Here is a 27,767-nt window from a genome sequence, read left to right on the forward strand (position 1 = left end):
CAGCTTGGTTAAGCGGAATGGAGGCAGTTGAAAATGCCCACTCTTTTAGATGATCTAAGACAGCTGCCGCGAATATCTTCCCAGTTGCGTCCAGGAGAGCTATCTGCCCGTAGTTGCAGGGGAGCAGTCTGGAGCCCTTCTTGTTGATTGGAATTACAATGCTCCACTTTCAGGACTTTGGAATTTCCCCTGTTCTAAATATATGGCAGAGAAGGCGTGCTAGGGTCTTGCTCCACTCTTTAGGGTTGTTTTTTAGGGCCCTAATAGGAATTTGGTCAGGACCCATTGCAGCCGACGATCTTGCCCTTTTTATGTAATATTCTATTTGGAGAGGCGATGGGGCCTCTTTGTATGTAATTTTTTCCTGTTCTCTCTTGTGTTGCATTAGAGTCTCGCTTTCAGGCTTTTGATTTATTTTGTAGAAGTTGGTTATATATGTTTCCCATTCTGAAGGTGGAACTGGATTTGCTTTTAGTGATTTTTTTGTACCCGCTTCTAACGCTATTATGTTCCAGTAGGCACATTTGTCATTTTGTTTTGCTGCTAACTGGAGGTCCAACCATTTTTTGTCCTGTATCATTTTTTGTTTTTTTTCTTTTTCTCTTCTGTGGCAATTTTTTAGTTTATTGATTTCCAGTTTTCTTGTATCAGAGAATTGCAAGAATTGTGCTCTTATTAGTTTGTTTAATTCCGTTGCCCTAATATCAGGATTCCGTCTTTTATTGTTTTGCGTTTTTGTCGTTCGTTGATTTGAATTTTCCTGCAGCAGTTGTACCAGTTTATTAACCACAGCCTCAACGTTTTTTATTGGATTTGCTGAGTGAACAGTTTTTAATGGGTTTAACTTCTCCATTATTTGCATGGTTTTATCGAAAGTTCTAGGATTCCATGTTACCCGACCTTGAACTGGGTTTACCAGTGCTGTACTTTGCAATTCCATGATGTGCACTGGAGATGTTGGTTTCAGGCTTAAACCTGTTGTTAAGTGTAAGATTGCATGATCACTTCCTATATCAAACTTGATGTTTAGTTGTAGGGCTGATCCAAATAAGCCTATATTGCAAATCATGTAATCGAGAATTGAGGCGTTATGGCTACCCTTTCTTGTATAGGAAGCCGGGATGTCTCCTTCTGTGGTGCCATTTAATATTACTCCATTCAGGATAGGAAGTGTAGATAGTATAATTTTCCCTCTCTTATCAGCTTTGCTTCCTAGAGGAAATTGTGGGATAGGTATTGCCAGAGCCTCTTCTTTTTCTCCTGACTCCCATTTTTCCAATAGGTCGTTAGATATTTGCCCATTAAAGTCACCTGTAGGGAAAATTAACAGGAATTCCTGATCTTCTACCACCTTTTCGATATCCTCAAGAATGTTTAACGCTGATGCGTCCATTTTAGCTCCCGGAGGAATATAGACATTAAAAATTAGCATTTTGTTCGAGCTTTTGCTCAGATCTGTCCCAACTTTGATCTTAATGCATTGAATATTCTTAGAGTACATTGGGATGATTTCTTGATCCCAATAGTATTCTTCAGATAAAAGAATTGCTATCCCTCCTTCTGCGTGCCCATGGGCAGCCGGTTCGGCTGGAATGTCGTTTACGAAATAGTCAGATGGTCAAAGGTTATGGTTGCCCAGGTTTCTTGTAAAGCCACCATCCCTAGACGATCTTGCATAATTATTGCTAGTTTTTCCTGGGTTTTCCCTGCAAAGTTCCAGGAAGAGATGGTCATACAGTTGCTAAAATGGACGCTTGTTTTCCTGTCCCTGATTTTTGCTGTTAAGGTTCTCTGCAATACATGCCCATGTATTTACAGTTGCTATATTTTCCTTCTTTGGAGAATTTTTGGTCTAGCTTCTCCTTACACCATTTGTAATTGAGACTGATATGTCTTCTTTATAAAGATTTAACAAGTTATTATTGCAGTTTTGATTTATGTATATGTGCTGATTTCCAATTGAGAGGCTTTCTTCTGGTTTTCTTTTTGTCCTTTTTGCTGGGGCCACATCGAATCCGCATTTGTAAAGGGTCTCATTTTCTTTTAGTATAATAGCCGGAATTACTGGAGACCAAAATTCTACGACAGCTGTCGTGGTTTTCGTTCTTTCTGGAAAAGATACTAGTTTTATTTAATTTCTTGCTAATGACTGTAATGGTTGTATCCTTTGAAGGAGATTTATTATTCTTTCTCTATTTAGTGGGTCTTCACCCGAGGGAAATAGGTCTGTGATTTCCACGCTGCATGTTAGGTTTTTCTGCAGTTTAATAGACTTCTTCCTGGTCGATAGAACTAGTTGTTGCATTTCCTTTTGTGTCCGTGTTTCTCTTTCAGTCTTTGTTGGAACAAAACTTGGGGTGGTGGGATTTAGAAGAGTAGAGTTTGCCCTTTGCTTCTTATAGGTCAAAGTCGGTTCTCTTTCTTTGGTAGTAAAATTGGTTTCTTTACCTTCTTTTTTTCCTGTGGACGTAAGGTTGAGTGGTAGCGTTTCTGGAAATCTTGTTTTTCGGACCTTCTGTTTTGCAAACCTTCTTGTTACCCCTTTCTTTGCTTGCTTCCAACTGTTTTTGTTTGATCTCCTCTTTTTTTACTGTTGTTTATAGAACAGGGGAGACTGAGGTCGTATTTGATGAGGTTTCTGTTATTTTTTGTTTGGTCGTAGTAATCCCTTTTGATGAGATTTTCGACTTTTGTTTATTAAAGATTGGGTAATATGCTGTGCTTGGTAGTTCGGTTTTGGTCTCTTTTGGATCCTTAAAGAGTTTTCTGAAAGAAGAAGTTTGTTTATATATGTTTTTTCCTCTTTTACTTTTTGTTTGCTCCGACCTGTTTGAGTTGCAGTGTCAACCGTAGACGAAAAGTCTACAACAGTTGGTAGGAAAGCTTTTGATGTGGAGAGTTTTTCCTCTGTTTGTTCTTCTTATTTTTCTCCAGATAATAGTAATTTAAGTTGTTGTTTCCTCCTTTTTTTTTTCTACTGGATATTTTAGCATTCCTATTTGGGTGTCCAACCTCTGGTCGGAGTTTTCCAAGATGTTCCCTAGGTGGGAGAGTACTGATTCCAGAATTCTTTGAAGTGTGACTAGGTCTTTGGCCACCTATATATTTTCATTAGACGGATCAATAGATTCTGAAAATAGAAAATCTGGCGTATGCGATAGAGAATCTTCCGGGTCAAATTGTTTTAGTGGGGTGCTATTGTGAATTTTTGATTTCTCCTTTTGTGGACCCATGCTAAAAACCAAGTCTTTTAAGCTTATGTCAGGGCAAATAATGTCAAATTCCAAAGTTTTCTGATTTTGATGAGCTTCTGATTTTGCTGTTTCTATGTTTGAAATGTTGTTATTTAACTCTTCCAAGCTTTTATTGTTTGAGATTTCTTCTCGCCCTGTAATGTTAGTGACCACCCGTTTCTTTTCTTCTTTTATTACTTCTTTTACTTGATTGCTTTGTGTTTGCTTCTGCTCCTTTATGTTTTGTTTTGAAAAATATTTGGTTATTCCGGAGAACGATTCCGTGTTTTGAGGACAGACCATCTTTCCGGCGCTCCTTCTTATGGCTTGTTCAGTTCCTAGTCTTTTCATAAAAATTGTTCGTGATCTCAGTTTTTTATATGCCATACGGCGGTAGATGATCTGTCTGTATCCCTTGTACACACAGGCAAGTATGGGTGGGAATTGTAATGTAGATATGGGAGTGAGGGGGACTCAGAGGGCTGAACTCTGTTGTTAGTTGATAGCTACGCCCAGCTTCCCCGCGCCTGGGTATGTAAATGTAAATGTAAATGTAAATTGATACTTGTATAGCGCACTACTCACCCGCAAGGGTCTCAAGGCGCTTGTACGAATACCGCTGTGGAACCCGTCCTGGCTTTCCCTGTGAGGCGTCCACTCCTGGGCACCCCCAGGGTGAAGGCCAGGCATCCTTAGCGTCGTGGGGGGCGTTGTGGAGATTAAGCAAGCTATTGCCCAGAGTTGCAGAGTGGGACTCTGTGATTAGAATAGGCACCGAGGCGAGAATTATCAGGTCCGTGGCGGGGAATTGAACCCTGGTCCCGGGCTAGACCTCTGCATCAGGGTCTGCCGCTCTAACCATTGAGCCACACTTCTCCACTATGAGTGTTGATACTTTATTGTAAACGGCTGCCTAGGAGGATTTCTTTAGTTCTTTGTGTGTCAAAATACTATACGAAAGACTGACTGAGCCCCTCACCACATCTCACGCTTTTGTGGCTGATCTCGTCCAACCAGGTCCTCTCCTCGGTTGCTCCAGTTGGGTTATGGTGGCGACAGAGTTATGGTGCTTCGCTGCCTTTCGCTGGGTCCCCTCACTGCAATGGTCTTAATGGCAATAGTAATAGCAGTGGGGGCAGTTTGGGAGATTTTGGCCATTTTGTTTAGGCGTTTTTGGAGGCAGGAACCGCTGCACTTAAATTGTCCGCTGGCTGCGGAATTGGTCAGTGTTAGCAGTGGGGCCAATAAAGGCAGCTGGCAGCGGAGGCTGTGCTATAGTCCACAAGCACACCTCAGGCTGCTCACGAGTCTCACACTCCCGCCTTGGCCTCTTCCTACCGCACATCCCCTCACCCCAATAACTTGCCTCACCTCGCTTCACCTTGCTTCGCCTCGGTTCACCTGCCCTGCCCACCTCGTCTTCACTACGTACACCGCGGCCGCTCACAGCAGAGACTCAGGCTTAGGCGGCAGAACAGGCAGCACAGGGAGCTTTTCTGTGTGGCTGCACAGCGGCGGCACGGACACAGGCGGCTACAGTGCGGCTCAGCACTGGAGAACAGGGGCCCGGGTGCTCGGCTGCTTCAGGAGTACAGGCGACCAAATCAAAGAGCACCAGCCAAGGTCACAGCGGTCACAGCGGAGAACACCAGCGCCGGCCTCAGCAGAGAGCAGCAGCAGAGAGCGGCGGAAACGACATATATGTAAATGGCATCATGCAAAAGGCCAATCAATTGCACAAAGATCAAACACTGTAAACTCTTGAGTGAGGGGTTTTCTTTTAGGAAAGATCAGAGATAATGAGAAATTGCCTGAATTTCAAAATGGCGGAGGATTGGTAGATAGATGCATGGAGTCATCCATCCTGGTCTGCAGATGTTTTACTCGCTGTGCTACAAGACTGAGGACAGGGGAGCTCATGGAACCACGAAGTACGTGATCCCGCAGGAGTAGTTAACATTCATTCAACTTTGGGTAGGCATGAGGCAGTCAGGGACTTCTTCGCCTCATTCTCTCTTGCAGTATGAGGTGAAGCTGGCTAAAATCAGATCAGCCTATACAGGTTACTCTGAATATAGATTGGGTGTGTTAATTTACATTGGGTTGCGCTAATTTGTTTTTGGGTGGCAGAAGGTTCATTTCAACTGTGTTTTGCTTGTATTGGGTTTATGTTGGTATGTATTGTTTTGAGTCAGTTAAACTGGGTTCAGGTTCTTTGCATTTTGTCATAGTTGGTTTGTATTGGCAGAAATTGAGCTTTAATTTCATTGGTTCTGGCTGAGGTTGTGTTTCACTAGGATTAGACTATCTTTAGTTTGGTTGGGTTGATGTAGTCTGCTGATCTAGTGCTTAATTTGTGAAAGAAAGAGTGCCGGAAACCGGTGAACTGAGAGGCTAATTTACAAGCCCCTTGGCTGCCCGTAGGTCACTTTTGCCCATATTAGAAGTGACACATGGCGGTGCAAGGGGATTTTAAATAAGCCCCCAAATGTCTGTGCGCTGCAAATACCAAGGATGGTTGTCTTTAATCCACTACAGACACTCCCTGCCACTTTCCTCGCTCTTGCAGGTTCCTGTCTCTCTCCCCTTGCCGTTTTCTCTTTCTCCACCTTTCCGATCTGTGGGGCAGATTTAGAATAACTGCCGCATCCATGCAGATGAGCAGGTATGCGCCAGTTATTTTGCGTGAGGTTAGGAACACCTTGAGCCACCATGGATGCGCCGCATTTATAATGCTGCGCACCGTGGCACAAGGAGAGACAGATGCGTGACGCATCTGTCAGCGTATAGGTGACGCAGTGCTGGAGTCGTGTCCCAAGCGTGACGAAACTCCAGCACTGCTCAGGGGCATCCTAGACTTGCAATGCTGCGTCACTCCTTACGCTTGCTTCGAGCAGGCGTACGTTTTGATGCAGCATGGACGTAAACGTGACTCAGTAAAATCTTGTAGATTTGACTGCGTCACTTTTACAGGGCTTCCTTGCGACGGAACGCCCACACTGCATACATTATACCTGACGAAGTTATAATGTAGCGAAGGACTTTACAACGTGATGCATCTCACTAGATGCGTCACGTTGTAAATCTGTCGCATAGTGGCACATGGTTTACGAAGCTTCAGCATCACAGAAGTGACTCAACGGTGTCGTAAAGATGACGCAAGGGGCTTGTAAATATGCGCCTGTGTGTTTTTCCTTCACTTGCCTTCAGTAAATATCTGATGGGCAAAGTAAGGGCGGTCCCCAAAAATAGGTGCTGGTACCCCCACCGGCTCAAATTAAGCACTGTTCTGCTCTTAAAATGCATTTGTTGTTAGTGTTTGGAAATAGTACAGTTTGTATTCATGTTAGGTTTCACTGACTGCTATTACATTTGGTTGCAGTTGTGTTGAAATAAATTGCCCAGGTCTGTTGTGTTGTGGCATTAATCTTAAATCGAGCGGTATTATGTTATCTACTGGTTAAGATGTTAGCTGGTGGCTGGCTTGTTTTACACATGAACGTGTTGCATAGGATTGGCTAGAGGGATGTCCTATGGATTTGCAGTCAATTGACCAGTGAATATCCTCAGTCTGACACAAGAAAGTGCAGTACGGGTGATTTGAGGTGTTTTTAGAATTAGACAAAGGTTATTCGGGTTGAGCTCAATTTTGTTGAATTACGTCAGTTTTGTCATTGTTTTTAAACAATAGAATATGGCATTTAATAGCACAGCTTTTCAGTATTCTGGGATGACTTCCCTGTCTTTCCAGCAGTGCTTTGTCCAAACGAGAGACCCCTCCCAGCACTTACTTCAGCAGGACGCCGTACTTCTTGTTGCGGAAGTCCCTGTAGGCCTTCCACGGCTTTACTGTCAGCCTCTCTGGAAAGCTGCCCTCCACCTTGAAAATGAGAGCAGCATCTTCTGGCTGAATGATGTTCACACTCTCATAGTATCCAATCTTCTCCCTGAAAAAACAAAGGCAAGATAGAATGACTTGTAGATACACGCAGTAAGACCTTTTTGAGGGAGCAGACGTCACAATAAAGACCACGTTATACAGGGCCATATTCACAAAATATTTATCTATAAGTCTAATTTCCTCTTTCCTCACACAACTGTCCCCGATGTCAAGCGGATGAGGGTGATATCCTTCATATGCTATGGGCCTGTCCGCGGATACGCCACTACTGGGGGACGGTCCGACACACACTACACACTATCACAGGCCTACAACTCCCTGAGGGGGCGCTGCCTTACCTGATAGGACATAGGAAACAGCCCAAGACCCGCAAGGCCCAACTGAAGCTATTGGACCTAGCACTCTTGTTGGCACTCAGAGTTATAACCATGAGATGGAAATCGGCCAGACCCCCGAGTGTAGAGGTATGGCGATCTGATTTGCTAAAATGGGGACGAGCGGAAAGTGGGATCCTGCGTAGGGAGGAGGAGAAGGGACTCCGTAAACATCCCATAGCACAAGACTGGGAGCGAATGCTGATTGAGTTGGAGGGTGTAGACATAGAACTGTCACAAGGGAATGACGCATGACCGTACACACAGGAACCGGTGTGGTGGACTACGGGGATGGAGACATGACTGCTGAATAGACGGGTTCAACCAGCCAGATGAGATTGATTTACCCTGGGTGAGATATGGCCATGGTACCAAGGGATATAGAGTGTACACGATGGCAAAGCTAGGAGGGATGGGAGGGGCCTGGGTGGGAGGGAGTTAACTTACCAGGCAATACTGTAAGGTGTTCGTAAAAGACTACTGATATATTAGACTGTTCCACCTGAGATGCTAAGGCGGAAGGAAAGCGTGTACTTGTTCATTTGCCGATAGTTATGATTAAGAAAACGTGAAAAGGCCGACGGATGAAAATATGCTCATATGTAACATGTGATTTTGATACAGCCATGAATAAAGAGTTTTTAAAAAAAAGTCTAATTTCCTCTTGGAAATTTAGGCTTAATTCATACCTAAATTGCAATTAATTGACACTTTCTATAAAAAAAAAACTTTTGACTTGAACCCTGTTCCTTTTCACAAGCACAGAGGAGTTAATTGGCTTTATTGATGGATGCTAAACAACATGATTCAATGCACATTGGTGGCTGCAAATTCTTTTCAGATATGGGACAGAAATCATGCTGGCCTCACTCAGGGACTCAGAGAACTTATTAGGTGGTTGGCAGAAATGCCTAACCATTAAGAGATTTACTTACAATGTCAAATTCCACGCATGCTCTGTTAACCTATTTATTTTGGGGGGGCAAGGCGTTTTAGAACGATTAAACTAGACTTTAAAAATATGTATACTCTCCCCAAATATACACTTATTGGTAATTACAACTGTAACATTTTAGTATGCTGACAAAGTCCTAGAATAACTAGTTTGTAGGTTTACTTATGCATAAAAGAAACAACACAATATGAGCATGGATAAGGAAAGACCCCTATGGTAGGACGCTAACGATAGTGATTTCATTAATATTATTTTAATATAAAATAATCAATGGATAAGGTTATTTATGGATAAAGCTTACATTAAAGTTAAGAATTACATTTAATTATATTTAAATTACTTTTAAGCTAGAACTACAATTACAGGCTAGAATTAAGTTAATTCATGCAGCTATAAATAAAGCACAATAATTATACTTTAATCTAAAAACTAAATATTAGTATAATAGGACTGATGTGGTTATATAACAAATAAAAATATGCCTTCAGATGTACTGGCTCTCAGTGTAGTGACATTGATATAGTTGTACCTTAACGCAAACCCTGCCAAGCACTGGGCCTCAAGCTTCTAATATAGAGCCTAAACATTGTGTCACACCAACTCCTTGATTTAAGATAGCCAGTCAGTCAGTCAAACAAGCTTTATTCGACTGTTGTCATAAAAGCATATAAGAGAATACAATTCATCACATAATAAGACAATAAATAGAGTTAAAAAGTAAATTCACATAATAAATTCATTCAAGTATTTACATATACAGTATACTTCAGGGGAACTAAAGTGCATACACTGGGTCCAAACATAGATTAAAAGATCAATAAAAGGGAAGGGTATATTTACAGCAATTTACTTCTTATTACCCAAGCCCAACCTAAATATTTTGCCACAGCATTTCTTTACCTTTTGTTAGCACTAAACAGGGAATGGGGTGTGAAGTAAATTAATTTTTTAGTCGAGCCTACCAGACAGCACAAGCTGTCTGGATGAAAAATATCTATTGGTAACTTAAAGAGGGCCTACAGCCCACCCATTGCTTACCATTGGCTGGCTTTATTGTCACTCCTTTTTGCTTGCTTCTTTTTGAATGGCTTGCCTTTCTCTTCTTGTGTTTGTGCCTTCCCTGGAGCATTACCTTTTAACTTGTGTTCTTCCATTCCTCACTTTCAGGTAACTTCTTGTTTCTTTTTTTGGTATCCTGTGCTTCTCCCCTTCTCCCTTGTGTGCTGCCTTTTCTCTCATTGTAAGGAAATACCTGTTTTTGCGTGACCACCCGCACAAATATGGACTGATTCTGCTGGTTTGTCAACTCTGAGTGCACTGAGGCCTGCCAACCAGACCTCAGTACCAGCACTCTGATCCTTAAAAATTGTATTTTTAATTGGCTTATTCATAATTAGCATGTTATAAGTCCCTACTATATAGTGACAAGGGTAACCAAGGCTGGTAAGTTAAAGTGTTCCTCACGGACTGCAGCACTTATTGTGCCACCATGAGTGTGACTAAGTAAAAGTATGTCTTTCAGCGTGGCCACTGCCGACTGGTAGAGCAGATTTAAACTACTAACTCAAATTTGCTGTTTAAACTAATTACAAAGTCCAGACCTTCCTTTTTAATATATATAGTCCACCCTAAGGTAGGCCTGTCGAGCCCTAAGGTAGGGTGTTCAATATTAAAAGGTTAGACATGTGTTTTTAAATGTCATAAAGGTAAAAAAAAAAGAATTGTTGTTTTTACTGTAGAAAGGCTAGTAGCCCAATTGGGAAGTCTGGGTTACATGCTAATAATTCAGCTTTGCTAACTTCTAAAGTTGTTATTTCAAAAGAATTGTTGCATTATACCTGACTTGATGCCCATGTCGACTTTAATGTAATTTTAGAGGAAAAGGCAACTTTAGAAAAATGCTACTCAATTACCTTAAGTTATCCAATGTGAATTTACAGTTGCTGGCCATGTGACACCCTTCTGCCCTCCTGGAGAGAGATCTGAAAGACTCCCTGATAAGGACACCATAGCGGCTTGCCGTTGAAAGAGATGTTGCCTCTCCCTGGCAGGAACCCACATATTGTGTGAGCCAGAAAGCAAGCTTCAAAGGGGAAGCTGACTTTGAAGAGCAAAAGGAGGACACACATGCGAGGTACAGCTCTTTTGTTCTTGTTCACAGGTTGTCATCACGGACAGAGAGTGGAAATCAGTTGCCAAACCAGTTTTTAAGGTAGCTTATAGCTCTTAGGTAGCCTTAATGGAGGAACCGTCACTGTCCCCAAACAGAAGAGGTGAACTCCAAGTGTCAGTTGGTTGTTCCATCTCTAAGTCCAAAAAAGCTGAAGAAGCCTGCCTTGGCGAATTGATAGCCACAATCTCTTGATCGCCACAGACCGCTGTAGCGTAGTCTGAGAGCCCATGTACCAAAGCTCAAAAGTTGCACCCAAGTGTTGGAATTCAGTTTGTTCACCCAAGACAGACACTAGTTTCAGTTAAAGGGAACTGCTGGTTACGCTATGAACGGAGACCAAGAGCAACTGGTTTTTGGCTGGACTTCACCCACACCTCGGGTGACATTTACATCTTTGGCCAAAGTTGCTGCACTTTGTTCGTGGACTGAGGGGTGGCCCCAGGAATACCCCCGTCGACTGGATCAGCGCCCACAGAATTCTTCAGTATTTTAATATCCTCTATCCCTTGCATCAGGTCTAGGCGTGGGCGGTAAACTCTGCTTGGTGTCGGAGTTTGCTGAGTTTTGTCCACTCCATGCTCTGCTTGATAGGCGGAGTTCGGAAAAAGCTCTCAAAACTCCAGCGGCAGAGCAGAGTTTACCGTTATGCACATTTATTCATTGTCTGAGTCTCTGTGAGGGGATAACAACACAATCTTGGCCTGGAAGTAAACCCGCAGCACAGGCTGGTGACGTGATGCGCAAGGAGACTGTGTCCTTCAGCGCCTATGGCAGGGAGATATAAAGGAATTGCAGCCTCATTCATGAACTATCATGTGCTTACATGCTTTACTGTGTTGGAGCACACATTTGTTATCAGCCCGGAAGCCCAAAAGAAGAAAGAGGTGCCTGCTTGGTGTGTATCACTGCAGCGCTGATCGCTATGGTAATGGAGACCGGGCTGTCATACCATCACTGCAAATGTAAAAAGAACAATTGATGGACAGAATGCAGAACAATGTCATACATTCTCCACAGTACAGAGATCTGGGCCTAAATCCATTGTTTTTTTGCTCACCATGCCATTCTAGTTTGGACCCAGCCATATGCAAATAAGTCTTGACCCTGTTCCCAATGGGAACAGTCCAGCCCGAACTGCCAGGCCAGGTTCTCCCTGGACTGGAAACAAGCATCCTAGGGCCGGTTTCGGAATTTCAGCCCTCATCAGCCACGATAGCTTGACTTCCAAATTTACTGGACTTGTGAAGTATTTGTCCATAGCTGCCGAGAAATGTTTATGTACTGGATATTTTACTGGGCACTTAATGTAATAACATTGTGATCAACTTCTTTTGAGCACTTGTGGAACACTTACGCAGCCTGTCCCCATCACACTTTAAATAAACTTTTATCTCTGTGCATGGTCTGATGGTTTTTGTCTTTGTTTCAATTTAGGAGTCATTTTGTAGTAATTATGCTAGAGACAAGTGTTATGCCAGTTACACCTACCCCTAATCAGGACTACTCCACTGATGTGTAAGGTAGGTTGCCCATACAGCCTGGCACAGAATTGGAGACTGCTTTGACGGGAAGGTAACTATTCAGCAAAACCTTTTTGGCCTGTGTGACATGCTCCCTGCCGGAGTTGGTTGCCCAGAGTGAGGCATGGTAGGCGGACAAAACGTTATAAAAACTTTTCAAAAGTTTCCAAAGAAACTGCTAACCATGGTACTTGCTGATGCTTGTGAAAAGCAGTGATTTATGATTTGCTTAATAATTTGTATCTCCGGCACCCTGAGGTGGATTTTGTTAATTTTGATGTCTACAAATTCATAAAAATAAGATCTATTTGTATAACTTGACTTGGTGTCGGATTTCCTTTGGGTCCTGTTTATTTGTTATCCTATTGTTTTGGTACTTCTAAAACTTTCACACTTGTTCATGTGTTGAAACTTTACTGCTCAAAGTCACAGCTACTCAGGGCTGATCTAAGGTATTACAAACAGGCCTGACTGGACCCAAGACGGATAAGTGAGTTTATTACGCGGTGAGTTCTCACAACCACACCATATAATAAACCACTTTCCTCACACTCATCCCCTGCCTGTATTTTATTTTCCCCTGCTGCTTCTCTGTTGAACCCTCCTCCATTTACCCATCCTCCCCACCACCTTCCCATTTCATTTCAGCAGCTCCCACTGCTTACACTCTTCCTGCTCTTTTCCTGTGCACCCTGCAGGGCCATTTATTTTATAATTCTGCATCTCTGGCTCATATCTGCCAGAATAAATGAGACAAGCTGGGGGACAGAGTTGCTTGGTCTGGAAGTGGCATGCTTAAAGGCAATTCCTCCTCGCCATAGGTATCCAGTGCTCTCAGTAGAGCCCTCTAGTGACGATTTCTGCCCTGAAGTCCTGTTTTTGGCTGTATATTATGATTTGTTATAGTGTTAAAACACATCACGTGACATTACAATGTTTATATCATATAATACATTGTACCACATGTTGTGCTGATTTCTCACATTCAACATAGATGTGCAAATCAGGCTTTTGGGATGATTCTTTGAAGTGGCAAAAACAAGCTGGACCTTTCAATACAGAAAGGCCCAAAAATTCTGTAGCGTGGTCCTATCAAAAGGCCTTAATAAAGCCCAACAATACCTAGTGATACCAACAAAAAAAAGAGAAATTAAAGATTTTCCAGACTTATTTTTTTGTATAGTGAAAGTTACAATTGCATGCTGATTAAAATGTTTTTGTGTGCTTAACCCCTTCCAGGCTGATGACGAGCTCAGCTTGTCATGAGCGTAACCTGCCGTGCGCTCATGACGAGCTGAGCTCGTCATGAACCGCAGGGTTTTTAAAATCGCCGCGCACAGCGGGAAAAGCCGCCGCAGCGATGCGGTTAAAAGCATTTAGTTAAGTCGGGCGTTAACCAAGACCTTTTGATTTTACTAAAATAATATGTATAATATACTTACTTAAAGGGGCTTTCAGCCACATCTCTTCATCCATTGGTCTGTTGTGTCATTCACAGTTTGCTTCCACCCACTACACCATATAGCAGGCTTCTCCAACAAGTAGCTTGTGAGCTACTGGTAGCTCTCTATCTACCTGTCAGTAGCTCACCTCTGTGCATTCCAGCATACTAAATTGGAACCTTCTGCTTAGCTGAATAGATAGATAGGTAGATAGATTGAGGTAGATAGATAGATAGATAGATAGATAGATAGATAGATAGATAGATAGATAGATAGATAGATACATAGATACATAGATATCATTGTGTATACAAGACAAAAACATGTGCATTTTTAGAACTCATAAGCTGACGTTTGGGGAAAAATGGCTGAACTTATAACTAATATTATTACTTTCATGCCAGGGTAACTGCAGCTGTAACTGACATGTATTACCTGCATAGAGGCATTCCAAATTGATAAGCCTTTTTTAAATTACTGCTGGCAGTGCTACCTGATGCACTGAAGTTGATCACAGCTGGTAATCTTGCATATGGTGACCACTAATGTAATCTTGTCTGATGTGGTCACTATTACACCACTAATGATATTAGTAGCTTGTGATGTTTTCAATTGAACATAAGTAGCACTTATTACACAAAAGGTTGGACACCCCTAACATATAGCATGGGGCAATGTGTCAGCCTTCTTAAGCCTCTGGTTGGCGTCACTTTGAGTGAAGGCATTTTGCTCTTTCAAGGTGCATATCCCCACACAAGGAGTTCCCTTTATTGCCAGTGTTACCTAATGTGATAGAGAGGATGCATTTAAATTGAGCACAGAGCACACTCTAGCTTATCATTTCCTATCACCTTCCAGTGATGTTGTAAATTCCTTTTGAAGTGTACTGCTGATATATCACAGCATACCATATTGTGATCCCGGTTTCGGTTTTACCAATGGTTCTTTGATAAGCTTTGCCCAGGAAGAAAACCGAACTTTATATAATTTGCAGCACACTAGCAACAGTTTTATTTAAATGTAGATGGGGTTTAATTTGGGCTTTAATATCCAATATTTTATAATGTGGACCTTCTTTTGTTTCTTCTTTCTTCATCCTTCCTTCTTTCCTCCTTTACTATTTTCATTCTTTCTTCCTTTATACCTTCTTTCTTCCTCGTTTGCCTTTCATTCTTTGTTTCCTTTATTCATTTTTTGCTCACTTTTCTTCCTTCTTTTTCTTTCTTTCTTACTTTACTTCATCCTTCCTTTGATTCTTTCTGTTTCCTTTTCTTTGTTTCGTTTTCCTTTTCCTTTTCATAATTTTTCTTTTTGCCCTTTTTGTTCTTTCCTTTATCTTCTGTCATTTTTTCTTTCCATCTTTTGTTCTGTTTTGCCTTATTGTTTGCCTTCTTTCCTTCTGTAGTTCATTTTGCCCTCTTTGCTTCTATGCTTTTCTTTTTGCTTTCCTACTTTTCTTCTTTCTTCTTTTCTCTCTTCTTTTGTTTACTTTTTTCCTTCTTCCTTTCCTTCCTCTCTTCTTTCTTTCTTTCTTATATTCTTTCTTTCCTCCTTTTTTCTCTCATTTACCCCTTTTCTTTATTTCTATCTTTATTTCTTTCCTTCCTTCTTTCACTTTCTCTTCCCTTGTTTCTTTTCTTCTTCCCATTTTCCTTTCATTCTCCTTCTTTTGCCTTCTTTCCTTCCTTCCTTTTTCGCATTCCTTAATTTTTTGCCAATCTTCCATACTTTTTTGTCTGCTTTCCTTAGTTTTTTCCTGCATTCCTTCCTTTCTTTAATTTTTTTTCGCTCAATGGCGAGGCTAGCAGCCAATGCCAGAACAATGGGTTTTTTTAGGTCTATGCTAGCCAAGATCTTTTGATTTTACTAAAAGTATGTATAACATAGTTAGGTGTAGGGGGTTTATGCCAGACGTCATCCATTAGTCTGTGATTGTGTCATCCAGATTTTCTCCTCCCACTCCAGCACGCATCAAGGGCATTGTTAGCCCACTTCCGCCATTGACTGTCTTTACTATGAGTTATGGCATGCTGCCCTTCACAAGGGGCACATCCATACAAAAGGTAATTCCCTACTGCACCGTGGTAATGTCTACTTTCTTGAGAACAAAAAAAACACTTTTTCCTCTAGTCATTGTTTTTTTTAAAAGATTTAATGAGAACCTGAACAATAAAGTTCTGCAAAAACCATGACAAAACAAGAATTGACAAACGACTTGTGGCCAACACCACATCTATTGTTTTTTCCAGTGCTTGTCCCTTTTGTTATTTCACTTGCTTTTCTTGGAGCTGCTCACATGAAGGGGTCCATTATGATGACGGGCGGACTTAGTCCGCCCGCCATCACATCGGGACCCGGGACCGCCCGCCTTAAGGGCGGGGGTCCCGATCAGGGCATTAGGATGCGCCCGCCACACAGGCGGGCGCATCCTGTATGGGTGCAATTGCGGCGGGCGGAGCAGAAATCTCCGCCCGCTGCCATGTGTAAAGTGCACCTTTTGCTTTTCAAAGTGCAACATGACAGGCACCACGCCACCACATGTTGCACTTTGGAATGCGGGGGGTACCATAGGTACCCCCCATGTGCAACCCCCCAAGCCACGGACTCCCAGGGGGCCCGCAACAGGCCCCGCAGGGAGTCTCCGCATGCCTTTCCGTGGCGGCATTGCCGCCACGGAAATGCATTGGTGAAAGCCCATTGTAATATGGCGGGCGGTGTCTAACAGACACCGCCACCATGTTACAGGTTTTCCGCCTCGGCCGCTAGGCGACCGGGGCGGAAAACAGACGGGCGGTGTTTCGGAATTGTGCTGATGATGTCGGGCGGATTTCCTCCACCAGGCTGGCGGTAGCCACCGCCAGCCTGGCGGAGGAAATCCACCGACATCATAATGGACCCCGAAGTATCTGTGCTCACTCAAAGTTTGGCTGACCCCACAGAAATAAGGCTTGACTGGCACATGTTGGACTCCAGTATCACTCTCACACCAGGCTCTCGCTGATTGTTGGTAGCTGCTTTATTTCTCTCAATAACTGCAGATTTAGGCGAAAGCAGGGTTGCCAATATTCTTAGCCTGGCTTCTAGAAAAATTTCGGGGCATATTAGCTAGAAGCTCATTAAAATTATCGCTGTTTTAGATGCAGGAAACTGCCTCTAAAATGGCGATAATGGGCTTGCTAATATGCGTTTTAGAATTCCAATAGAAGCCCAGGTTAGATGTGCAGAACATTTATAACGCATATTAGCAAGCCCATTATCGCCGTTTTAGCGGCAGTTTCCTGCCACTAAAATGGATATAATTTTAACGAGCTTCTTGCTAATATGCCCCATCGTTATTCATTCTAGTTCAGAATTTCTTTCTACTCACTTTTTTGCACAGTGCTTCAGTGGTATGGGCGGAGATTGCCAAAGAAAATACATCACATTTTCGTGCGAGCTCGTCGTTAACAATTTGTACTGAATTCAATAAATCAGAGACACTCTGGGGCATATTATCAAGGGGGTTTATCTCCGCTTTTTTGGCTTTAAAAGCCAAGAAAGCGGAGATAAAATTATCTCCCTATTACCTAGCTGTCCCTAACACCAGTTAGCGACAGCTAGTAGGAGATAGCGACCATCTTGGGCCCCACTTTGCATGTCAGTGATATTTATCACTAATGACATGCAAAGTGGGCGTGCCAAGATGTTAGCGACTGGAAACAGTCGCTAACATCGCTATCTCCTATTACCAACTTATGGAGATATTGGCGCTAAGAGCGAATATCTCCAAAAGCTAACACCTGCCCTGAGCAGTTCTTAGCCATGTTATCCAATGGGAGGTGGATAACATGGCTAAGAGCATTAGCTCGGTAATGCATGAATATCGCTGACTTTTCAGCGATATTCATGCATTGCGGCCAATTTTTATCGCATTTGCGATAAACCTTGGTAATACCAAGGTTTATTTGCGATAAAAATCGCCGCAGCTCAGCGGTAATTTTTTGTCTCTAACCAAGCAATAGCGATAATTATCGCTATTGCTTGGTAATATGCCCCCCTATTTTTTAGAACTAAAGCTGTTTCTGCAGATTTAGAGACAGGGCGAGGCCCGTGCTTAACTTACATAAGTGCAAATGCCTAAGGCAGTGCTATTATAATCACCCCGCCTAATACCACGGCTGGCAGGGTTGAACTCACCTCGGGCCTCCACTGCCAGACACTATTGCCACTGTGTCTTACTCTTGACGGCCCCTGCTTTCTCCCTTTATGTCCGTTTTTCCATCTTTCTCCTTCTTCTTCTTTACCGTCTCTGTCTGTCTCACTGTCAAGAACTGATAAGGGAAAAAAAGCTGGTCCCCAAAAATAAGTGCCAGTGGGCCCCACTGAAACTCACTTTAAGCACTGGACTTGGCTAAAAGCAGTTTCTTTAGATTTACAGATGGGCGTGACTAAGGGGCATATTAGCAAGGAACCTCGTTAAAATTATCGCCTTTTTATCGGCAGGAAACTACCGATAAAACGGAGATAATGGGCTTGCTAATATGCGTTATAGAATTCCTATAGAATCCCAGGTTAGATGTCCTGCACATCTAACCTGGGATTCTATAGGAATTCTATAACGCATATTAGCAAGCCCATTATCGCCCTTTTATCGGCAGTTTCCTGCCGATAAAACGGCGATAATATTTATCGAGGTTCCTTGCTAATATGCCCCCAAGATTTATGGTGACTTTTCAGGGACCTGGAGGGCATTTGCTCATTTTCCAATGGAGATGCATGGGTATATTGTATAGTACTTAAACTGCATGCATGTATTGCTTACTACCCCTGATGAGGCATGGAAGCACGTTGGAGTGTTTCACTCTGATTTAATCAAATGGCATCTAAAAAATGTTTTGCAAATTATAATCTTCCATGCTTGTGTTCTAAAGAATCTTATTGCTTTCGGTGCAGCTGAAGCCAATTTGTCCACACTGTAAATGCTCAGACAGGCTGTATGTCAGGAGTAGCTCAGTGTGTCTTAGAAGTGACTCCGTAGGCTAAGGAACATCGTCATACTTGTGTGGCGACACATCACAACCATCTTGGAAGTGCTGACCGATGAGCTGTGGTAACAAACAAACATCAGGTGGTGGTGCGCTCGAGCACTGACAGTTTCAACTGCCAAATCAGCTGTTTTAGTCAGCCGGCAGTTAGAAGGTGACGCACACAAGTAGGAAAAACATTTTACATTAGATAGTGGTGGTTTCGAGCTAGTTTTTGAGAAGTATCTTAAAACATTATAAAGTAAATAGGGGCAAGAAGAAAGTTGAAAGTTGACAGGAAGAGGTAAAAGAAAAAGAGTTTCATAAATAAGGTGTTGTAGTTGTTTTTGAAGAAGCATTTTGGAGGTAGTGGAAGGCGCTCAATATTCAGGTTCTGGAGATGCTGATTAAAGGAAAATAGTGCAGGAGGAGGATAAGAGTTCAATGAAGGAGGTTTTACAGAGTGTTTTAAGGAGAAAAAGGAGAGCGGAAGAGTGTTCAGAGGATGAGTATTGGTCAATAGAAGATGAAGAAAGTAATGAAATGAGAGGATATGGAAAGAGGACAAAAAATGCAAAAAATAGTGAAGTGGGTATCAAATTTTTAACAAAGGGTAAAGGTGAGCCTAGCGCCACAAATGGAGAAGGTGTCCTTCGAGGCATGAAAGAAGGTGTCCTATGTGGCACGAGAGGTCTTGAGGTTGCACAAGAGGAATTCTTGGAGCAAGAGAGTGAAAATGAAGCAGATTAATTCATTTTAGATGATTACTATGATGATGGATGGGATATGGACAAGGATAAGGTGCAGAAGGAAAGAATGGAGAAGGGTTTAATTAAGGATCCTCAGTGTGAGGACATGTTTAGTCCAGAGGTGATAAGGCATCCAAGGAGCGTGGCCGTTGCCTCACATGGCAGAATTTTTAAAGCTTTGGATAAGGAGGCCTTTGGAGAAGGAGGCTAGGGCGGTCAGGAGAGCTGAATGTTCTCGTCCTGTATTTGAGGGGAAATTTTGTATGATTCCGGATCTTGACCCTGATTTGATACGTTTTTTTTTTTTAATGTGGCGTGACCCTAGGACAGGTTTAGAGAGAGCACTCAAACAGTGCCAAGATAGATTGTTGGATGTTTTGGGGCCAATGGCCAGAATTTTGGACATGGCGGAAGAGGCAAAAATGAAGAGTGTGCACGTGTATAATGACCTGTTGAGAGGCTGGCCACAAACAGCTATTTGTTTGCTAGGAAATGCAGACGCAGCTTTGTCAGTGGAGAGGCGCAAAGCTATCCTGATGAGGATTAGTCCAAAGCTAGGAGATTTTGCAAAAAGAACCAATGGAAGATACCAAGGGTTATTTATTTGGTGAAGGTCTGGTGAAAGGAGTAGGGAAGTATGTCTCTACATTCAGTCTGGATAAGGCACAATCTTCATTGAAAAGAGTCTTGGATGAAGTGTTTTTGACCGGGCCGGGGCAAGGGCCACTTTCCCTGGCCGGTCATACTCAAGGGCTTAATTACAATCTTATAGGTGTGCCGCTTTCAGGGGTTTCCAGTCCGCGATTGGATTTTCTCCCCAAAGAGGAAGAGCAGGCAGGATGCGTCAAGCAAGGGGATGAATGCAGTTTGCACAAGGATCCCAGGATAAGTATGAAGACTGTTTTTAGTTCTTCCCTAGTCGGGGTAGCGAAAAGGTTGAAATGATACGTGGAAAATTGGGAGAAGATAACAAAGGGCAGTTGGGTAATTCACGCTGTGAAAAGTTATATGTTGGAGTTTGCGGAAATGCCATAACGATTGAAGGAGCCAAGTCAATTGATTTTTCAAAAAGAACTACAAGAAATAGTAGGGATAGAGGTTTTGGAGATGTTGCAGAAAGGGGCAATAGAGAAAGTATCAGAGGAAGATCGAGATTTTGTGAGTACTATTTTTTTGGTGGAAAAGAAAGAAAAAGGTTGGAGATTGGTGATAAATTTGAGAGAGTTGAATCAGTTGTGGTTTACAAGCATTTCAAGATGGAGGGTATCCATCTTTTGAGGGATTACCTGCAAGCAAACGATTAGTTGGTGAAATTGGATCTAAAAGATGCATATTTCACTATTCCAATAGCAGAAGAGAGTCACAGGTTTCTTCAGTTCAGGTGGATGGGTCAGCTGTATCAGTTTACGTCCCTTCCTTTTGGCCTGCTTCGGCGCCATGGTATTTCACAAAAGGGTTGAGACCTGTTGCAAAGTTTCTCAGAGAGAGGGGAGTGCAGATGATTATGTGTTTAGATGATTTTTTGATTATGTCTCCATGTCGGGAACAGTTGAAGAAGCAGTTACAGCTGACTATTCATCTATTGGAAGGTTCTGGTTTTTTAGTAAACAGAGAGAAATCAGTATTAGTTCCCAGTCAATGTTTGGAGTTTTTAGGTTTTGTGGTAAACTCTGTGGAGTAGACTCTCCGTTTACCTGAGAAAAAGGTAAAGAAGATAAGATCAGAAGTGAAAGGGTTGCTGAGAAAGGAACGAGTCATCCTGGGATCTTTGGCAAGAGTGATTGGTTATTATCTTCATCTATTCAGGCTGTTTCCAGGGCCACTTCATTACAGGGCTTTGCAGAGAGTGAGAGCAGAGGCTCTAAGGAAGGGCTTTTGTTATGGAGATCAGGTCATTATCTCTGGGGAGGCTCAAGAGGGGTTAGTTTGGTGGTTGTAGAATCTGGAGGCATGGAATAGATGAGCAATTTTTGGAATACGCCCAGATTATGTATTGGAGATATATGCGAGTTTCTTTGGCTTGGGAACATGTTTTGAGAATCAGGACACAGGTGTGAAATGGTCCTTGGAGGAGAGGTTGGAGCATATACATGGTTTAGGGATGAGGGCAGGTCGTTATGCATTGAGGAGTTTTGGAAAGAAATTGTGAAGTTTTACTGTTTTGTTGAAAATGGACAACGTTTCAGAGGTTCAATACATAAACCGCTTAGGCAGAAGCAGATCGAAGAACCTGACTCAGTTGGCCCAGGAAATTTGGAATTTTTGTTTATTAGCAATAGTTGGTTTGCAGGCAGAGAATTTGCCAAGTCAGAGCAATGTTTTAGCAAACATTAATTTGAGGTATCTCAGGGATTACAACAATTGGAAGCTGAATATCTATACTACAAGAGAAATTTACTAGTTCAGGGCCCACTGGAGGTGGACCTACTTGCATCAAGAATGACTTTCCAGTTGAAACATTATTACAGATTGAGACCGAATCCGTTGAAAGAGGAAGTGGATGCTTTCCAGCAGGATTGGAGGAATGTTTGGGTGTATGCTTTTCCCCCATTTGCTTTGATACAGAGAATGTTGTCGGTGGTAAGGAAGCAGAAATGTCAACTAGTGCTAGTGATGCCATATTGGGCTGGTCAGGCCTTGTTTCCAGGACTTTTGGAGATGGCAATACAGAAACCTGTTTTGATTCTGGATTGAGAGGACATTCTCCCCCACCAAATCCTTGCTATCCAAATTTCTCTCCGTCATGTGCTTCCCCCCACTCCTGAGATGCTCTTCCCCTTGCTTTTTTGTTTAGAATCTTTTTATTAACATTTTTGCACATTATTAGTAAAACGTATAGTCAGAGCAGCGCTCATGCATCAAGTGGAAGAAAAAAGAAAAATGATTGCCAGTAGCACGATGCACAATTCCCAGTAGCAACAGGAAAAACAGAGATGTAAATTATGACAAGCACATCAAACTATGAGTCAATATCCCTAGGGAGGGCCAAGCAGTGCTGGTGAGTCACAACACCGGGTGGCATGTAAACGATTCAGGTTTAGTGCAACCCAAATGTGGACACAGGGCACAACAAAATGAGGACAACATAACTCATGGAGGGAAAAGGGAGAGTCGCTTAAGGCATGCTGCCGCATCTAGTGTAGCTGGGGGGGCCAAGGCTGCCAGGATCTGGTGACAATGGGGCTCTGGAACAGAAGGGTTAAGTCAGCTTGGGTGCCAGTACTACTCTACAGTCTTGCCAGAGGGGGAGTACCCTGAGTAACGGCCCCAGGAGTTGATCTTCCCCTTGTGCAACGCTTTCTCCTCCTCCCACCACACGCTCCCAACTCACATTGCGTCCTTTCACAAAAAAAAGAAAATACATCTTTTATTTACTAACCAAAGTGGCTTCCAGAATCTTGGAACTGTAAATTCAAAAAGAGAAATATAAATGGCGCCTACATCATTCTGTATAGTGATGAAGGCTAAGGCATACAGAATTGCTAGACTAACAAAAGTGGTCGCATCAAGAAACCTTTTTGGGTCTCGCTGGCAATGCATCCGCAAGGATGCATTTGTCCAGCTGGAGACGTATAGTGATCAGTCTGGGGGGAAGGAGGACAAGAGGCTGTACGAGCTTTTCTTGCTGGATTCGTGTGCGCGAACACGCACGTCGCGTCCCGCGCCGTACACATGCGCGCGCAGACAGACACTCGCTCACACACACACACCCCCTCCCCCACAGTCACACACACGCACTCCAAGACACATATACACACACACGCACGCACGCACACACACATACACAGCCCGCCCCCCCCGCACGCGCGCGCACACACACATGCTCCCCCCCCCCCCCGCAGCTCAGCAACCCACTCACCGGCTTCCTTCGTGTGGCGGCTCTCCTCAGCTGCAGGGCCCGGCAGCAGGACTCTTCTTCCCTCCTTCGGCACCGGGGCGCAGGGTAGGCTCCTGCCTGCTCCGGTGCTCCAAACACGGCTCCAATCGCGGCTCTTCCGTGGGAGGCGGGGTAGGCTCCCGCCCTCCTACTTCCTGTTTCCGGTTGTCGCGCCGGCCTGCCTGACTTCCTGGTCGCAGGCCGGCAGAGTGACGAGGATGTTTGATTTGCGGTATTTATTTATTTAGTTATTTATGCATTTTTATATAGCGCGGACTTTACCCGAAGGCGGTATTTATTTATTCATGTATTTATGCATTTTTATATAGCGCGGACTTTACCCGAAGGCGGTATTTATTTATTCATGTATTTATGCATTGTTATATAGCGCGGACTTTACCCGAAGGCGGTATTTATTTATTCATGTATTTATGCATTTTTATATAGCGCGGACTTTACCCGAAGGCGTCGGAGGCTTCACAACAGGAACAGAAATGAAACATAATGAGAAACATTACAAAAGAACAGGTTGCAAAAACATACGTTACTTACATAAGGTAATAGTGACAATTGTGAGCAAACAAAATACATGAGGTAGTAAAATCTATGAGCAACCAAAAATACATGAGGTAGTAAAGGTAATAGTGACAATCGTGAGCAAACAAAATACTTGAGTAAAAAATGTGAGCAACCAAAATACAAGAGGTAGTCAAAAGTGCACAAGAGGAAATGAAAGTGACAAGTGTGCAGTTATAAGAGAAAACAGAGTATGATTAGAGGTATAGTCCTGCAATAAGTGCTAGACACTCAGGCTCAGGAACAAGCGTTACATGGGCAAGGTGGCACTTTTGCAAGTATCAAAGGTAAAGACATGTGAGAGGTAGCAGCCGTGTGTTGCAAGGGCAGAGTGGTGTGTGCATGTTACAAAAGGGCACCGAACACCAGTACATGGAAAATACTGCAAAAAGGCAGACCCTCCAATCACAGGCATACACTGGGAAGGCACTTCCATGGTCATGGAAAGTAGAAATTATCAGTAGTGGGAAGTCTTCCTCACAATAGCAAGAGGACATGAATTACTTTTGGAGGTGTCTCTGGAGGAGGAGAACTTTGGGGTCCCTTTTGAAGGCCTGGGAGGAGGCGGTGGTCCGGAGCTTTTGTTTGTCCTCTCGCGGTTTGTAAATACAAAACATATTGCATTACAAATGCTATAGGTATCACATTTGCGAAAGTTATAACTATTGGCATTGAAAATGATGAAGCTATTAATTTAGCTATTTAAAAAAAAAGAAACATAAATAAAAACTTTGCCATTTACAATACCAATAGCTCAAACTTTCCTAATGCGAGACCTATTGCATTGCAAATGCTTGTTTTTTGTAGCTGTGTTTTTTTGCCAGTACTGTACAGCATCAGCAAATAGCTGTTTTGAGAAAGCCAATAGATTGAAAAGGTGAGAAGTATTGACTTTTTCAGTGCTTGTTTGGGCAGTGAGTAATCCACTGTACAAGCTTTATTTTGGGTGTAAAGTACACACATTTCGTGGGTGATTACTGCAGACACTCTGCATTCTTAATTGTCAAGTTAACCCCATTTAAAGGATATTGCCAGCATTTCATGCCAATGATTCTAAAAAAACTATTTTCTAACATGTTTTGCCTTCGTTTGTCCAATTGATGCATAGCCTCAGTTCATTTCCAGGCGATTTACCTGAAGTACCCAAGGCCATTCCAGAGCCTCATTTTTCATGTGTAGATATATCCTACACCCAACTGTATAAACAATAGAGCAGCGTGGACTACACCACCACTCCTAGTCGGAATAAGAGTCCTGTGCATCTTGCATCACTCTTCAAACTGGTTCTAGGTTTCCCACATGCACATAGATTATGATAATATCACCATGCACCATATGGAGGGCTATTGATCTCTTGAGCTAGCACTTCATTTAGGTTGAAGTGCTATCATTCTTATAAATCTGCTTTCACTGTCAACTAGAGCACTAAGTCATCCTGTGCCCTGGGCACCCCTCAACTTTTTGCTGACTTATACTGGTGGTAACTGACTCTGACTGACCCTGGGCTCTGCCTAACCAGGCCCAGAGTTAGTGCTATGCTGAAAGAGACACATTAGAATACAGTTAAAACACCTACATACACTAGGGTACACAATGGTATAGTGGGGTACCCCTGTGATTAGCATGGCCTACCCTATAGGCCCCTAGGATATAATAGGGCAGGGGGATTGAAACTACCTAGAAGTCCCCAGTACCCTGGGGCATGGCAGTTTAGAGGCCAGCAGCTCTTTTTGCACTCACATGTGTGCACTGCTGAAGCCTGAGGTCAGTTTAAAAACAACCCTGGGTGCCAGGACTGCTTTTAAAAAGTAAATTGTGCACAAACTCAACTTTGGTGTTTGGGGCACTTAAAAATGGATAACCTACAATGTTTTAGCATAATACGGACCCCCAGGGTCTCCCCGAGGTATCCCAGGGGTGGGGGGGTCAGCTATTTATAATGTATACCCTTATAAAATGAGTTTATATATACGCGGGTTAAGTGAAATTTCACATTTCACTCCCCACATTGTGGTAAATTGCTGCTCAAATTCAACTATAATGCTAGCAGCACTGTGGAGGGAAAATCTGCAATATTTCTACAGATTCAGAACCCCTAAAGTCTCCCCTAGTTGCCCATGGGGTGGGGTTCCTGTAGATATAAGACAAGTACTTATAAAATATGTTTTTGTAAGTCCTGGTGCTGGAAAAATGGCCCAAGTCATTTTTCCGATTGCAAATCCCCTGTTATATAGGTTAACATAGTAGGAAGGTATTGATTACTAACTGTTGATAAGAGAGGGATAGCACTGTCATTCAAAGGCTTCCCAGAATGGTATTAATAAATCCAACAATATCATATTGATGAATTTATCTTAAAGTGTAAATACAAAAAGTTATAAGACTTTCGTGTTTGTAAGTCCAAATTCAGCCTTCAAGTGGTCTGCCCTGATTGGTCAGAGTTAAGTGGATTAGCCCAGCAGCCTTGTGGAGGTGATAAAGAGCCCATGGGGGGTCGTAAACTATTTTCTACAAAAAGAGAGTAGAGACCAGTGTCATTTACAGCTCAGAACTTCCCACCTTAGGCAGATGGCAGGATTAAGGAAGGTGTGAGTAGATGCAGGGGAGAGAGTCTAAGTAAATTAGCCATCCTATTGGTGTGTTTAGCCAGCTCTTACAGCCATCATGGATTTGAAAGATTTGATGCACTCTTGGACAAAATAATGCCACACTCTACAGGATGTGGTCATATATTAGAGGATTTACCCTGCTCCCTTTGGTCTGAAGTGACCTCCTGCTTGACCCAGAGAACTAGGAATACGTATCTGAGAGGGGCAGAGCCCTCCAGATCTGGTGCTTGAAACTTACTGAAGCAAAAAGTGCCCTGTGGAGAGGTTTTGCTGTGCACAGAAGGCCTGACCTCGGAAGACTGCACCATCTAAAACTACAGGATTATCTTGCTTGACTCCCTGAAAGCTACAGGTTAAAAGAGCTCATCTGGAACATCACCAACTAAATCTACACCTTGGAGAATCATCAGTGGATCTGTAAGGTTTTGTACCAGTGGATTGTGGGAACTGAAGTCCTCAAATTTCAAGTACCATCTTGGAGCTTCAAGACCCTTGGAGTGCATTTGAGACACTTTGGGACCCCTTGAGGAACTTCAGGAAGAAGTTCAAGAAGTTTGGAAAACTTTGAAGCAACTTTGGAAAAAAAGCTCCACATAGGGACCGACTCAACCTGGCCAGCCAGGCCACCTGCCTTCAACCACAAGGCGGGCAAGCCTACCAGGTTCGTCTCGCTAAAAGCTCCATCACACCAACTTCCAGAGATTGACCGGGACTAGAAGAAAACTGAAGTCGGCTGACAATAGAACAGTCAGACAGAATAACAGGTTTGCGATCTCTTCTGTCTTCCTAGTCACCAGCAGTCGATTTACCTCCTGTCATCCTAGGCTGAAATGAGGCACTCATGCACTGATTGAAAAGGCTGGCTGTACAACATGAAAATGCTATCAAAATGCTATTGATGTCTAAAAAAGAAACCCTCCTTACTGTTTGTTGTAACAGTAAGGAGGGTTTTTGAAATAGTGGTTGAGACACGTATCGAAAAAAATGTGCACAGTATGGGTGTGCCGAACATCTCCAGAATTAATTTGTGCCCTATTATCTTGACTATCCGAAACATATGGCACTGTTGAACCCCAGTTCAGTGTTAGCTACTTTGGCCCAGTCATGTTAGAGATGCAACATTTCGATAAACGCTAACCAATGATTCACAAAAACATGGGGGGGGATATTTACAAAGAAGTGGTGGAGTGAGGCATTAGCCGTCATGGCATAACGCCTCACTCCGCCACTCCAGAAACGCAAGGCTGCACCATATTTGCAAGGATATGGTGCAACATTGTGTTTCCTGCTGCGCTGGCACTACACTTAGCAATGTAGCGCCAACACAGGCGCCCTTGCACAATAGTGCAAGGGTG

General features: G+C 43.0%; 1 protein-coding gene across 1 annotated transcript in view; it reads right to left on the bottom strand.

Annotated features, from left to right (window-relative positions):
• The window catches only part of LOC144826582 (cholesterol side-chain cleavage enzyme, mitochondrial-like), a 204,445-nt gene that overhangs the window by 90,779 nt on the left and 85,899 nt on the right, over positions 1–27,767 (bottom strand). Inside the window, exon 2 of the mRNA XM_078685070.1 lies at positions 7,025–7,180. Coding sequence (XP_078541196.1) covers positions 7,025–7,180 — 156 coding nt within the window. The remainder of the gene's footprint in view (positions 1–7,024; positions 7,181–27,767) is intronic.

This window comes from Lissotriton helveticus, chromosome 3_2 (assembly GCF_964261635.1).
Source record: "Lissotriton helveticus chromosome 3_2, aLisHel1.1, whole genome shotgun sequence".
Classification (NCBI taxonomy): Eukaryota; Metazoa; Chordata; class Amphibia; order Caudata; family Salamandridae; genus Lissotriton; species Lissotriton helveticus.